Genomic DNA, 14393 nt, shown 5'->3' on the forward strand with positions numbered 1-14393 from the left:
TAGTATCTCAATATATTAATTTATCTCAAAATATTGACTTAGTATCTCAATATTGACTTAATATCTCACTATATTGTTCAGTATCTCAATATATTGATTTATCTCAAAATATTGACTTAGTATCTCAATATTGACTTAATATCTCACTATATTGTTCAGTATCTCAATATATTGATTTATCTCAAAATATTGACTTAGTATCTAAATATATTGACATCTCAAAATATTGACTTAGTATCTCAACATATTGACTTAGTAACTCAGAATATTGACAAAGAATCTCAAACCAATAAGAACATTTAAAATATTGACTTACAATCTCAATATATTGACTCAATATCTCAAAGTATCGACTTTGTATGTTTTTTTTTTTTTTCACACGTAAAAAAAAAAAAAAAAAAATAAAATTTTTTTATTTTTTTTTCTACGCGCCGCAACATATTACTTTGTATTATGGAGTCTGGAGATCCTTTTTCTTGTTGAAGGGGAAATCTATTGTTGGGACACGTTTGTTTCTACTGTTTCAACAGAATTAATGTTGATAGTGTTTGGATGCTTTCAACGGTTTGTTCAAATTCTGCATTAGCAAAACACAATTTTTTTTATAAAATGATGAATCTTTACCCGGACAAGTGACTTTTATGCATGGACAAGTGAAACGTAAATGTACTTGTCCGAAGGACAAGTGCCTCAAAAAGTTAATGTCAATCCCTGAATGTAGTTACTGTTGCCATGTGATTGCAGTAGACCTACAATTAAAAACCCTAATGGGAACCGTCCGTTGCCTATCGTCCGAGTTCAACTTTTTTTTTTAAACACCTCCGGATGACCAACGGACCCAATTTTGTTTCCGCAGCGCACTTGTTCGCATCGGTTCAGACCCGTTCGCTTGCGGTCTGCAAATCTCCGTAGGAAATGAATGACTGTCTGTCGTTTTGCAGCCGTGGTTACTGTGCCGATGTGAAGGCGCCGTTGACCCGGCAACAAGCGATCCGCCGCCGTGATCCACCAAACCCTGAAGTCACCTCGTTGAGGCCAAACCTTGCTCCGTAGCGCGGGCCTCTGGTCACACAGCGTCGTTACAACAACAGAACCACAAAGAGCCAGTGTGTGAACGGTGTATTTCCCTCCCAGTTCCCCCCAGCTGGTGGAGGAGAGCCCTGAGAGACTTCTTCCACCGTGGGTCGGTTAAAAGGTCCGGTGAAATACCGCAGAGGTCATCATCTCCCGACTGAACGTTGTCCCAGACGTAGTAGTGAAGGTAGTGCTGGTGCTCTCTCTTAAACGAGCAAGTCGTCCTGACTTACAGCTTGGTGTTGAAGCCTTAGTTTGAGTAAATATGCGCTGAGTCCAGCACTCAGGATCAGGACGATGCAGCCAAACACACCGAGGATCGGTACGCTCAGGTACAGACGCCCACCTGATGGAAAAAAGAAAAAACATAAGCTACAGTAGCTGGAATATCACACACACACATTTATACATATAAGCATGAAGGTTAACTTCTTGAACTCTTGTGTTGTCCTCGGTTCAAATTTGACCCATTTTTAAAAAAGGTACTTTATTGTCACATACATGTAGCGAAATTCATTCTCTGCAATTACCCCCCCCCCCCCTCAAGGGAGCAGTGGGCAGCCAATCACAGCGCCCGGGGACCAACTCCAGATCTGAGCGAGACTGGAAAACCTAGTACATGTTTTTGATGGTGGGGGAAACCGGAGCACCCGGAGGAAACCCACGCAAACATGGGGAGAACATACAAACTCCACACAGAAAGGCCCGGAACGACCTGGATTTGAACCTAGATCCTAATAGGAACCGTCCGCTGCCTGTCGTACGACTTCAACTGGATTCTAGCCCAGAACCTTCTTGCCGTGAGGCCACAGTGCTTAACCATTGGGCCACCATGCTGCCCCTTATTAATTATGAGTTTCTTTGAACCAAATTGCCCCAGAATAACCTGAATGTGTTGATGTACGTTGTGTGGAAGCCATGTCACATTCTTAGCAGGTAGAATTAATGATTACTTTCATTGAATTGTGGGTGGGGGTTTTTTCTTCAATTTTATAGCATTTGAAATAAACGGTGATCCACTCAACATCCTGTGATCTTAACTAGCAGTCAAAGTAAGCATGACTCAGCGTTTTGCTTCTGTCTTCTCGGAGTCGGTCCGTGTGCTCACCTTCAACACCCGTCTCATCGTTTGGACCTGGAGTCTGGAGGATTTTGGGATGCAGCGGCGTCTCCGTTGTCAAGGTTTCAACAAAGCGTGGCTCTGTAAAAAATAAAAATAAAAGATTTAATAACACATTATAGGACAAACAGTTGTTGACAAAACAATGCTTAATCAGCTGTAAAGCACAAGTGTCCGATTGCATAAAATTAAATTAAAAAACACCCAAAATTCAATGAAAGTAGTGGATCGTTAATTTGACTTGCGAAGAGCATCACTGGGAACCGCCCATGTTATTTTTGGTCAATTTGGTTGAAAGAAACCCGTATTTCTAACAAAGAAACTAAGAAAACGGGTCAAATTTCACCCAAAGACAACACAAGGGTTAAGTTAAGATGCTTTTTGGGGTTTGTTTTATTGCCACGTTTGCATTTAGGTGCAGCCCAGAACGACTCAGGTGCTGCACCTCAGAGTGAAAACAACGACCGGTTTCACACCCTCAATATGTATATGATACTACTCTGGTTTTGAGTGAATGAGTCACTGAGTTTCCCGCCTTTTGTGGTATGGGAAAAATGTATTGTGAAGCCAAATTGATACGCGGGCCTTGAGTTGAGGTCCCGAACAATTATATTATTACACAATTGTCTAATCGCAATTTATCTTTTAGGTAATTTACCATTTCTTTGTTTAACGTTAGCTACGCTAAGGGGTACGACTGTTGATGGTAATTGTTGATTTTGTTGAGATGTGCCAAATTGTTAACTATAGGACTGTTGAGGTAAAGCTGTCACTTGTTGCCATAGCAACTCCAAACATCCTGGGCCGTAGCTGACAAATTTTTTTGCCGCTTCAAATAAAAACGCCACGTTGGGCAAAAAAACGTTACAATATCTGGGTCACATGACAAGCGATACGACCAGAAGATGTGTCCTGGGATTCATTCTAAGCTTTATTAATTTGTTTTAAAGTGGCGGACCTTCCTCCGCAGCTCTGTGGAGGAGAGGGAGGGAGGGAGGTCTGGCAAAGCGAGACTAAGACAACAACAACGACCTCCAGCCTTGTGTCGGGACCTTAAACGCCCGAAACCAAAGTTACTCACCGACGAGGAGTTCGACGATGGAGTGGCAGTCTAGCTTGGGCACGTAGCATCGGTACCGGCCCGTGTCGGCGAGCGTCACGTTGGCGATCCGGAGCGAGATGTCTCCCTCCTTCAGGGCGTCGGTGAACAGCGCCGTCCTCCGGGCGTACGACGGGATCTTCATGTCGGGGACTTCCCGTCTGTCCCGGTAGAGGTGCACGTAGCCGACGCGGCTCAGCCGGTCCGACGGGTCCGGCTTCAGGTCCGGCTTGGACCACTCCACCGTCTTGTCCCGCACGTCCTCGCCGGGCTCTAGCCGGCACGGCAGGATGACATCATCGCCTGGGGCGGCGATGATTGGCCGAAGGGACCCAATCACCTGAACTGGAAAAACACACAAGAGGGGACAATGACAATTTAAAACTTCTGGAAGACTTTTAAATTCTAAAACTTTTCTGTAAATTCGTACCAAAATTTCCCAGACCAATGACTTTATTTCACGTCAGTGCGAAGGAAGGAAGCTGGGATTTTGTGAACTAGGTAGGGCTGGGCAATATATATCAATATTATATGGATATCGTGATATGAGACTAGATATAGTCTTAGATTTTGGATATCGTAAATGGCTGAAGTGGTGTCTTCTCCTGGTTTTAAAGGCTGCATTACAGTAGTGATGTACTTTTCTGTGTTACCAGACTACTCTAGCTGTTCTATTATTATTTTTTTACCCAGACATTATATGTACATTACATATCTTAAATCTCATTGTGAAGATATTTTGTTAAAGCACCAATTGTCAACCCTAGAATATCGCCACAATATCGACATTGGAGGTATTAGGACAAGAATATTGCGATATCTGATTTTCTCCATAATCGCCCAGCCCTAGAACTAGGGCAACTAAGAGATATTTTCATCATTAAATTGTAAAAAAAAATCAAAAAACAAAAAAACAAATAAAAAAGATGGTAAAAGAGAAAATGCCAATTTGCCAGTGTACTGCAGGCCGGAGCCACTGGGAATTATTTCTTTATTAATGTATTTTTAGCTACAGTTACAGTAGGTCGGAAACTTAGATGTAGTCATATTTTCAAATCTCCAGTTATCTTTTAGCACTGACTTAATGTAATAAGCCCTATGAAATCTGTCCTTCAGCAATGACTTAATGTAATAAGCCCTATGAAATCTGTCTTATAGCTTTTTTAAATTCTCAATTTCGCAATTCCAGCCATTATTTTGTTATCACAGAAACTATTGGGGCTCTATGTTAATGCCTCCATCAGTCTGTGACTGGCACCGGCTGGGCCCTCACCGAGAAAAAAAATAAAAACTTTTCTGCGAGTAACCCTGTAATCGCAACTAATATTTTACTTCTAAATAATTCCCAAACTTTCCATTCATTCATTAAATTTATAGCAATTTCCCCCGTACATTTCATGTCTCTGTGGGTTTTTGTTTCTCTTTGTAGTCGTGTTGAGTCTCTCTTTCACATTGTTGTTCTCTCGGTATCTGTGTCTAGAAGTTGGGACAATCTTAGAGTAGATTATAAATGACAAACACTCGATAAAAAAAAAAAGTCCTGACTAAACCTTATAATGGCGGGAAAACCCTGACTAATTCATACCAACTTTCCCAGACGAATAACTTTATTTTACGTTAGCGGTGCGAATTAGGAAGCGGGGATTTTGCGAACTAGGGAAAGTAAGAGTTATTTCCATCACTTATTCTAGAAAATTAAAAGAAAAGAAAAAAGTCGATGACCGTTTCCTTTTCTTGCCAAGTTGAAGTCTATTAACCAGGGAATTGTTTTTGTCTTTGCAGGTAAAATTAATAATCACTGTTATTCAATTTGATATAGCATTTGAGAAAAAAATAAAAATAAAAAAATAGACTGAAATCGTTTCAAAACAGTATATCCTGACTAAACGTTGACATATACCAGTGATTTTCCACTTGGCATCCTCTGATCTTAACTATTTGTTGTCACAATTTCAATTTTTTGACTCAAAATTTAGACATAATATTATATAAAATGAGGTTTATTGACCATGAATTTCAAGAATAAAAAAGGTGTAAACCTAGTGGTCATAAGTTGGTGTTAGTGACTGACTGACAGACAGACAGACAGACAGACAGACAGACAGACAGACAGACAGACAGACAGACAGACAGACAGACAGACAGACAGACAGACACTGGTGGTAGTGGGGGGAAAGTGCCAAAAAATAAAAAGGATCAAAACCTTGGAAAAAGGCAACAAAAATGTCAACAAAAAAAGTGTTCATTTTCTATTTTGACAAGTTGCATAGTAGACGGTAAGACAACACAAGGGATAATCACACTGGCACGGTACATCTGGAAAGTCTGTTTAACCGGACGGGTACCCAGATTTAAAAAACAACCAGCAGATGTAACAGTGATGTCACATCTGATGGGACATACTGTAACACGAGGCACACAGTGAGGTCACATCATTCAAAGCTGTAGGCTACCATGTCAGACAGATGGACGGATATACTGGATCAGTCTGGATCAGTGAATTCAAAAGATCCAAAGACAACTTAACTGATGGATGCTGTCTCGCTCATACAGGAGGCTCAGAACTTCTTAACAAGTGTGTAACTGTGTGGTTTCTGGAAAACACTGAGACCACTTATGTGAAACGACCCCCATCTCAGTAACGTCCTCTTTGAGTCATTACGGACACCACAGACATGAAGTGTGTGTGTGTGTGTGTGTGTGTGTGTGTGTGTGTGTGTGTGTGTGTGTGTGTGTGTGTGTGTGTGTGTGTGTGTGTGTGTGTGTGTGTGAAGAATCTGGTGAAAGACACAGGCAACAACTGCTGCCGTTATAGCCGTTAGCTAGTTAAACACAATCAACAGAAAGCAGTTAGTTTGGAAACAACAACGGCGCTTGGAGTAGCTATGGTAACGTTGCGTCAGTAACGTTAAAAGTTTAACGGTTTTCAACTTCACAGTTCTAGTAAACATAACGCTAGCTAGCTAGCTTTATATCGTAACTGTATCCATGGTCTGACACCGTTCGCAGCCATTATATATTTAAACAGATATTCCGAACATTATAGGCCAACAGTATCCGTGTAACGTTAACGTCAGTAAAAACGTAGAGATGGGCGGATGATAGCGGGCTGTTTAAAAACATTTAAATAGCTAAACAGTTACAGCGAAGCCACACCGAAAATAACGTCTAATATTAATTCAAATGACGGGTTTATGGATAAAACTTATCAGTAGAAAATGTTCATACACAGTCTGTACTCCAGCTAACATTAACTGACGTAACGTTGACGTTACCGCTGAGCTCGGCCCGGTGAAATTTGAATTGAAAGAAGAAATAAGTTCAGCTAACAGCCTGAAACACATGAACTTACCTTTAAGGTCCGTCTGTAGTGCCGTGCTAAAAGGAACAAAGACCGTCCAGAGTGTAAAAGTGAAGCACAACACGAAGACCTCGAAGTTAACCATGAACTGAGCCGGTAGGAAGACAGAAAACTACCGGTTGTTGTGAGCTCAACTGCCGCCGAATGAATGAACGTGTGGCTGGAGGTAGATCCTTTAAGCTGCGTCTTACGTCACCACTTGACGTTATGCATTCCATTGATATTTTTACCATACATGGTTGCGTAATTATATAAACATAACTCTGACTGACTGTGTATCAAAAGCAGTCAGTAGGACGTGTTAAAACGAGATTACACTAGAATGTTCTGCTCATTTATACTGATTTATTATTTCAGAACCAGACATTTGAATTATCTTCAAATGTTCGTTAACGTTAACCCTCCTGTTGAGGTTGTCCTCAGGTCACATTTGTCCCATTTTCAAAAAGTTTCTATATCACAAATTTGGGTTTCTTTCAACCAAATTTTGAAACAACAACAACAACAACGCGGATGGTTCCATACAACTAGTAAGGTAAATTCTGAGTTCACTACTTTCATTGAATTTGGGTGTTGTATTCAATTAAAAAAATGAAAGAAGAACGTTGAGAAAGTAGAAAAGCACAAAAGTGTTTTAATTTGAAATGTTGACCCAGAAAAACAAAAAGTTGCTTGTTGGTCGACGTGAAGACAACACAAGGGTTAATTTGAAAGCAAAAACCACTAAATAAATTCAAAAAAGCATTCAGGCTGGTAAACTAATATAGACCTATATCGTTCGCAGATAAAACTCCTTCATAAATTATACTTTTAAAACATGGTTTAGATTAATGCAAGTGGACTTTAATCCTTTCTAGCTCTTTTTCACATGATCACTATGTCTGAAATAATGATAATGTGAAAAAATGATAGTATTGTGTGGTGTATGACTCAGCATTGTGACTCAGCAAGTCTAGTAGCCTAAATACTGACTAAAAATACATAATCAAATAAGATAAAATAGACTTAATCGTAAATTATTAATCCCACACTGGGGGAAACTCCTGATCATGGTTAACTGTAATTTTCTAAATGTATATGTATTATAAATTGTAGTGATGCGGATTTACCTTAAAATAAACCCCCAGAAACTCCGGGGAGACCCCAAGGCTCATCCTCAACAAATAGTCCCTGTCCTCGATCCTGACCCTCTCAAAATAAAACTGAATGTGAAATACATTTGTGTTTAGGGCTGCAACTAACGATTATTTTCACTGTCGATTCTTTTTTTTTGGATGAATGGATTAGTTGTTTTGGTTTTTAAAATGTCAGAAAATGGTGAAAAATGTGGATCAGTGTTTCCCTCAAAAAAGCCCAAGATGACGTCCTCAAAATGTGTTGTTTTGTCCACAACTCAAATATATTCAGTTTACTGTCACAGAGGAGATAAGACAGTAACAATATTCACATTTAACAAGCTGACATCAGAGAAGGTTTGACTTTTTTTTCATAAAAAATGACTCAAACCGATTTTCAAAATAGTTGTTAATTAATTAATTGAACTAGTAGCCTACAGAGCCCGTTGAAAGTGAACGGGACGATTGCTTGGCCTGTGGTATTGCTGCTTGAATTGTACCCCAAATAATAATGACTTACAGAAGGACCCCGAACCACTTAATATGCAACTCCACTGTAACATAACTAGGGTGACCAAACGTCCTTTATTTAAATATATATTTTAATAAAACTGTTTTATTATTTATCTTATTACATTAAAAAAGGTATTAAGAGATATTTTGTTGAAGCTGTATTTTCTAACACAGAAGAGGTCATGTTTGGAACAATATCTCATACTATTTATTTATTTATTTGAATAGACAGCTATTGCTTTGTTACAGGTTGTTACATATTTTATTGTATTGTATTACAGAAGTTATTTTTGCACCATTGAGGCAAAATAAAGCATGCTCATTAACCTCTGAGAAGCCTGTCTGGATTTGTGTCTCGAGACCGGCCGTGTGTCCTCTTTTTTTTATTTATTTTTTTGGAAATCTAAATATGGTCTCCCTACTGTAACCTGAGACAGTGCAACAGTGCATTTTCTAACAGACCCTGGACTGGATAACAGAATGTAGTGCACTAAGGTTCCAGTAGATGGCAGTAGATGGAAGCAATGCAACTTTTTGGATGCCTGCTGCTGTAAAACCCCAAAGAAGAAGAGGAAGAGGAGGAGGAGGAGGAGGAGGAGTAAGAAGAGGAAAAAGGACTTTCAATACACATGTTGTCTGCAGAGAGCGAACTTTGAATTGCGACTTTGGTGACTTATTTATAGCGTTTGTGGACTTTTGCGCAGTTTAGTGAACATGTCCGTGGGGGAGAACAGGTTTACACTGAAGGAGGCGGCTGCTTTATTGCTCGAACTAGCCGATGAAGAGGAGGTGTCCTTGTCCTCTTCATCAAGCGAGTTCTCTGGGGACTCTGCAGCTGAGGAGGATTTTCTCAAAGGAAGGGACCCGGATCTTGATCTGTGAGTACACAGCCTAACGTTACATGTTGAGTATTTGATCAGAAAGTATTTCTTGCAGACATTATCTGAGAAGTTATTCTGGGTGGAGACCGATGGCGCTCTGAGTTTGTACACAAGGGGGAGGGGTGCTGCTGCTGAAGCGCACGTGTGTGTGTGTGTGTGTGTGTGTGTGTGTGTGTGTGTGTGTGTGTGTGTGTGTGTGTGTGTGTGTGGATCTGTGTCTGTCTATCTGTGTAGAGATGGTCCGATACCATTTTTTGCTTCCCGATTCCGATACCTGAACTTGCGTATCGGCGATACCGAGTACCGATCAGATACCAGTGTGTCATATATTGTATTATGTGTTAACAGCTGTATACTACTGTCCCTGTATGGATGTGATATGATGTATAACAGCTGTATACTACTATCTCTGTATGGATGTGATATGATATATAACAGCTGTATACTACTGTCCCTGTATGGATGTGATATGATGTATAACAGCTGTATACTACTATCCCTGTATGGATGTGATATGATATATAACAGCTGTATACTACTGTCCCTGTATGGATGTGATATGATATATAACAGCTGTATACTACTGTCCCTGTATGGATGTGATATGATATATAACAGCTGTATACTACTGTCCCTGTATGGATGTGATATGATGTATAACAGCTGTATACTACTATCCCTGTATGGATGTGATATGATGAATAACAGCTGTATACTACTATCCCTGTATGGATGTGATATGATATATAACCGCTGTATACTACTATCTCTGTATGGATGTGATATGATGTATAACAGCTGTATACTACTATCCCTGTATGGATGTGATATGATTTCTATCTTTGTTGTCTGTCTGGCTCAGGTTAAACAAAGCCCCAGAACTTTCTTTTATTCTCCAGTTTGAGAGTCAGTTATAACGGAAAAATAACATAAATAAATACTTTAACCTAGATTTTCTTTACGGCTTTATTACGTGGTATCGGATCGGTGCAGAAACTCCAGTACTTCCCGATACCGATACTAGTGTTTTAGGTAGTATCAGAGCCGATACCGATATCGGTATCGGAACATCTCTATATCTGTGTGTGTGTGTGTGTGTGTGTGTGTGTCTGTGTCTATCTGTGTGTCTCGGTTAGTATATAATAGAATAGAATATACTTTATTGTACCCTAGGGGAAATTTCTCATGGACTCAAGAGTGCGTAGTGCATAGTAGTAGCTGCCATTACAGACAATGAATACACATAAAAAGTGTGTGTCTCTGTATCTGTGTGTGGATCTGTGTGTGTGTGTGTGTGTGTGTGTCTATTTGTGTCTATCTATATGTGTGTGTGTGTGTGTGTGTGTGTGTGTGTGTGTAGAGGGAGAGAGGGGTTGCGGGGGGGGGAGGGTTGTGTGGAGGAGGAGCTAATCATTGCATTTCTGTGTTTCAGAGAACCAGAGAAGTCTGACCCCGATTGGCAGCCGGAGGCAAAGAAGCCCAGGAAGTCTCCTGTTGTGAAGGAGAAGGAGAAGGAGAAGGAGAAGGAGGAGGAAGAGGAAGAGGAAGAAGAGGAGGAGGAGGAAGAAGAAGAAGAAGAAGAGGAGGAGGAAGAAGAGGAAGAAGAAGAGGAGGAGCTGGAACTCCAACTCTCTAAATCCACACGGCCTGCAAGACGGGGGAGGGGGAGAGGAAGGGGGAGGGCAGGAGGAAGAAGCCCTCCAGAGCAGAGTTCTGCACCCGAAGGTGCGTGGCAAGGCACTGATGTAGATGACATCACTCCTGAACAGCCGTCCTTCCGCCCGGCACGCACACCCGGTGGCCAGCTCGCGGGTGGTTCCCAATACTCAGTTTTACAATTATTTCAGTTATTCATGTCGAATCGCATACTTCAGACCATCTTGAATAATTCAAACAAGTTTGGAGAAAGTGACCATCCAGAAACCTTTCAGAGGCTCACTATGCCAGACATGATGTCATACTTGGCCATGATTATCTACATGGGAATAATCGATACCCCGAACATCACTGACTATTGGAGGAGGTCCGAGCTGTACACCTTCTCTTTCCCGTCGAGTGTGATGTCAGGGCGCAGGTTCAAGGCCGTCTCGCGCGCCATCCACCTCAGCGACCCCGACGACGATGCCGCCAACGACCTCAAGAGAGGCACCGCCGGCTACGACAGGCTTTGCAAAATAAAGCCAATGTACGACGAGGTCAGGCAGGTGTGCATGGCGAATTACCACCCCCACCAGTGCATCGCCATCGACGAGAGGATGGTCGCATCCAAAGCCCGCAATGGAGTCCGCCAGTACATGAAAAATAAGCCCGTGAAGTGGGGCTACAAGCTGTTTGTGCTGGCGGATTCCGCCAACGGTTACACCTGGGACTTCTTTGTGTACGAAGGGAAAAGGTCGCAGATCGTGAAGGGGCTCGGTTACGACACGGTAATGCGGCTCATAAACACGCAGGTGATGGGTACCGGGTATAAGTTATTCGTGGATAACTTTTACACCAGCCCAGATCTCTTTCGCGACCTGCTGGCAAAGAAGATCTGGGCCTGCGGTACCATTCGCCAACATCAGATCGGGTTCCCCAAAAACAGGCCGGGCGCGCTTGAGAGGCAGGCTCCCTGGGGCTCCATCCGCTGGATCCGCGAGGGCCCCGTGGTGTTCGTTCAGTGGAAGGACAACAAAGATGTCCTGATATGCTCCACGATCCACGCGGCCCACGGAGAGGACACGACCCAGAGGAGGATCAAGGGGGCAGATGGGAAGTGGTCTGTGCAGGACGTCCCCATCCCACCAGCCATCGTGGACTACAACAAGTATGTACACTGTTTTCATCATTTCAACCCTTCGAATTGAATTTTGACATTATGTCAATTAGAGCTGGGCAATATATCGATATTATATCGATATCGTGTTGTCTTTTACTGGTTTTAAAGGCTGTATTACAGTACAGTGATTTACTTTTCTGAACTTACCAGACTGTTCTAGCTGTTCTGTTATTTGCCTTTACCCACTTAGACATTATGTCCACATTACTGATGATTATTTATCTAAAATCTAAGTGTGAAGATATTTTGTTAAAGCACTGATTTTCAACCCTAGAATATCGCCACAATATCGATATCGAGGTATTTGGTCAAGAATATCGTGATATCTGATTTACTCCATATTTCCCAGCCCTACTTTGAATTGAATTTTGACATCAATGCAGGGGCGTCAGACTGGGGAGAAAAATGGGAGTACCCAGGGCCCTCATGTGAGGAGGGCCCAAAAAGATGCTAGAATGAATAGCTGTGGATGCGGGGAGGGGCCCGTAGAAAATGCCTTTCTACAGGGCCTAGAGTTTAGTGCCACTACGCCCCTGTGTCAATGCATCAATATCAGTGTAATGCAATGGCTATGTTTCCTCTTCCCATATTTGTGTCTCTACCCAGGAACATGGGTGGCGTGGACCTGTCCGATGCCCTGATTGGCTACTACACCATCCTACATAAGACCAAGAAGTGGTACCGGTCTTTCCTGTTCCACTTCATAGACATCGCCATCGTGAACGCCTACATCCTGTATAAGGAGATGGCCGTTGCAAGGAAGGAGAAGGTGATGTCACAGAAGGCCTTTCGCGAGACTCTGGTGACGGAGCTGAAAGCGGTTGGGTCTACTACCACTGCCCCTTCACAGCCACCCCCTCCCGCTCCCCCAGGCGCCTCACACAAACTGGTACATTTTTGCCCGGACGGCTCGGATGGTCGGAGGAGGTGTGTCCACTGCCACCAGAAGACCACGGTGAAGTGCTCGTCCTGTAATAAGTGTCTGTGTTTCACCGTAAACAGGGACTGTTACAACGCATGGCACACCCTGAACAATTTATAATGACTCATTTCTATATATTTACAGTGGGGAGAACAAGTATTTGATACACTGCCGATTTTGCAGGGTTTTCCCACTTAAAAGCATGTAGAAGTCTGTAATTTTTATCATAGGTACTCTTCAAATGTGACTGACGGAATCTGAAACAAAAATCCAGAAAATCACATTGTATGATTTTTAAGTAATTAATTTGCATTTTATTTCATGACATAAGTATTTGATACATCAGAAAAGCAGAACTTAATATTTGGTACAGAAACCTTTGTTTGCAATTACAGACATCATACATTTCCTGTAGTTCTTGACCAGGTTTGCACACACTGCAGCAGGGATTTTAGCCCACTCCTCCATACAGACCTTCTCCAGATCCTTCAGGTTTCGGGGCTGTCGCTGGGCAATACGGACTTTCAGCTCCCACCAAAGATTTTCTATTGGGTTCAGGTCTGGAGACTGGCTAGACCACTCCAGGACCTTGAGATGCTTCTTACGGAGCCACTCCTTAGTTGCCCTGGCTGTGTGTTTCGGGTCGTTGTCATGCTGGAAGACCCAGCCACGAACGATCTTCAATGCTCTTACTGAGGGAAGGAGGTTGTTGGCCAAGATCTCGCGATACATGGCCCCGTCCATCCTCCCCTCAATATGGTGCAGTCGTCCTGTCCCTTTTGCAGACAAGCACCCCAAAGAATGATGTTTCCACCTCCATTCTTCACGGTTGGGATGGTGTTCTTGGGGTTGTACTCATCCTTCTTCTTCCTCCAAACACGGCGAGTGGAGTTTAGACCAAAAAGCTCTATTTTTGTCTCATCAGACCACATGACCTTCTCCCATTCCTCCTCTGGATCATCCAGATGGTCATTGGCAAACTTCAGACGGGCCTGGACATGCACTGGCTTGAGCAGGGGGACCTTGCGTGCGCTGCAGGATTTGAATCCATGACGGCGTAGTGTGTTACTAATGGTTTTCTTTGAGACTGTGGTCCCAGCTCTCTTCAGGTCATTGACCAGGTCCTGCCATGTAGTTCTGGGCTGATCCCTCACTTTCCTCATGATCATCGATGCCCCACGAGGTGAGACCTTGCATGGAGCCCCAGACCGAGGGAGATTGACCGTCATCTTGAACTTCTTCCATTTTATAATAATTGCGCCAACAGTTCTTGCCTTCTCACCATGCTGCTTGCCTGTTGTCCTGTAGCCAATCCCAGCCTTGTGCAGGTCTACAATTTTATCCCTGATGTCCTTACACAGCTCTCTGGTCTTGGCCATTGTGGAGAGGTTGGAGTCTGTTTGATTGAGTGTGTGGACAGGTGTCTTTCATACAGGTAACGAGTTCAAACAGGTCCAGGTAATACAAGTAATGAGTGGAGAACAGGAGGG

At 42.5% G+C, this 14393-nt stretch overlaps 2 protein-coding genes across 2 annotated transcripts; one reads left to right on the top strand and one right to left on the bottom strand.

Annotated features, from left to right (window-relative positions):
- Positions 1–612: 612 nt before the first annotated feature.
- On the bottom strand, positions 613–6813 carry LOC120573523. Its single transcript, XM_039823309.1, has 4 exons — positions 6646–6813; positions 3276–3638; positions 2183–2275; positions 613–1420 (listed from the first exon to the last, which is right to left on the bottom strand). The coding sequence occupies exons 1-4, from the start codon at positions 6737–6739 to the stop codon at positions 1281–1283; spliced, it is 690 nt and encodes a 229-aa protein (XP_039679243.1). The 5' UTR covers positions 6740–6813; the 3' UTR covers positions 613–1280.
- A 1920-nt stretch (positions 6814–8733) lies between these two features.
- LOC120572238 (piggyBac transposable element-derived protein 4-like) lies at positions 8734–13408 on the top strand. The gene is made up of 3 exons (XM_039821457.1): positions 8734–9160; positions 10596–11969; positions 12588–13408. The coding sequence occupies exons 1-3, from the start codon at positions 8997–8999 to the stop codon at positions 13021–13023; spliced, it is 1974 nt and encodes a 657-aa protein (XP_039677391.1). The 5' UTR covers positions 8734–8996; the 3' UTR covers positions 13024–13408.
- Positions 13409–14393: the final 985 nt, after the last annotated feature.

Source organism: Perca fluviatilis, chromosome 14 (genome assembly GCF_010015445.1).
Source record: "Perca fluviatilis chromosome 14, GENO_Pfluv_1.0, whole genome shotgun sequence".
NCBI classification, from domain to species: Eukaryota; Metazoa; Chordata; class Actinopteri; order Perciformes; family Percidae; genus Perca; species Perca fluviatilis.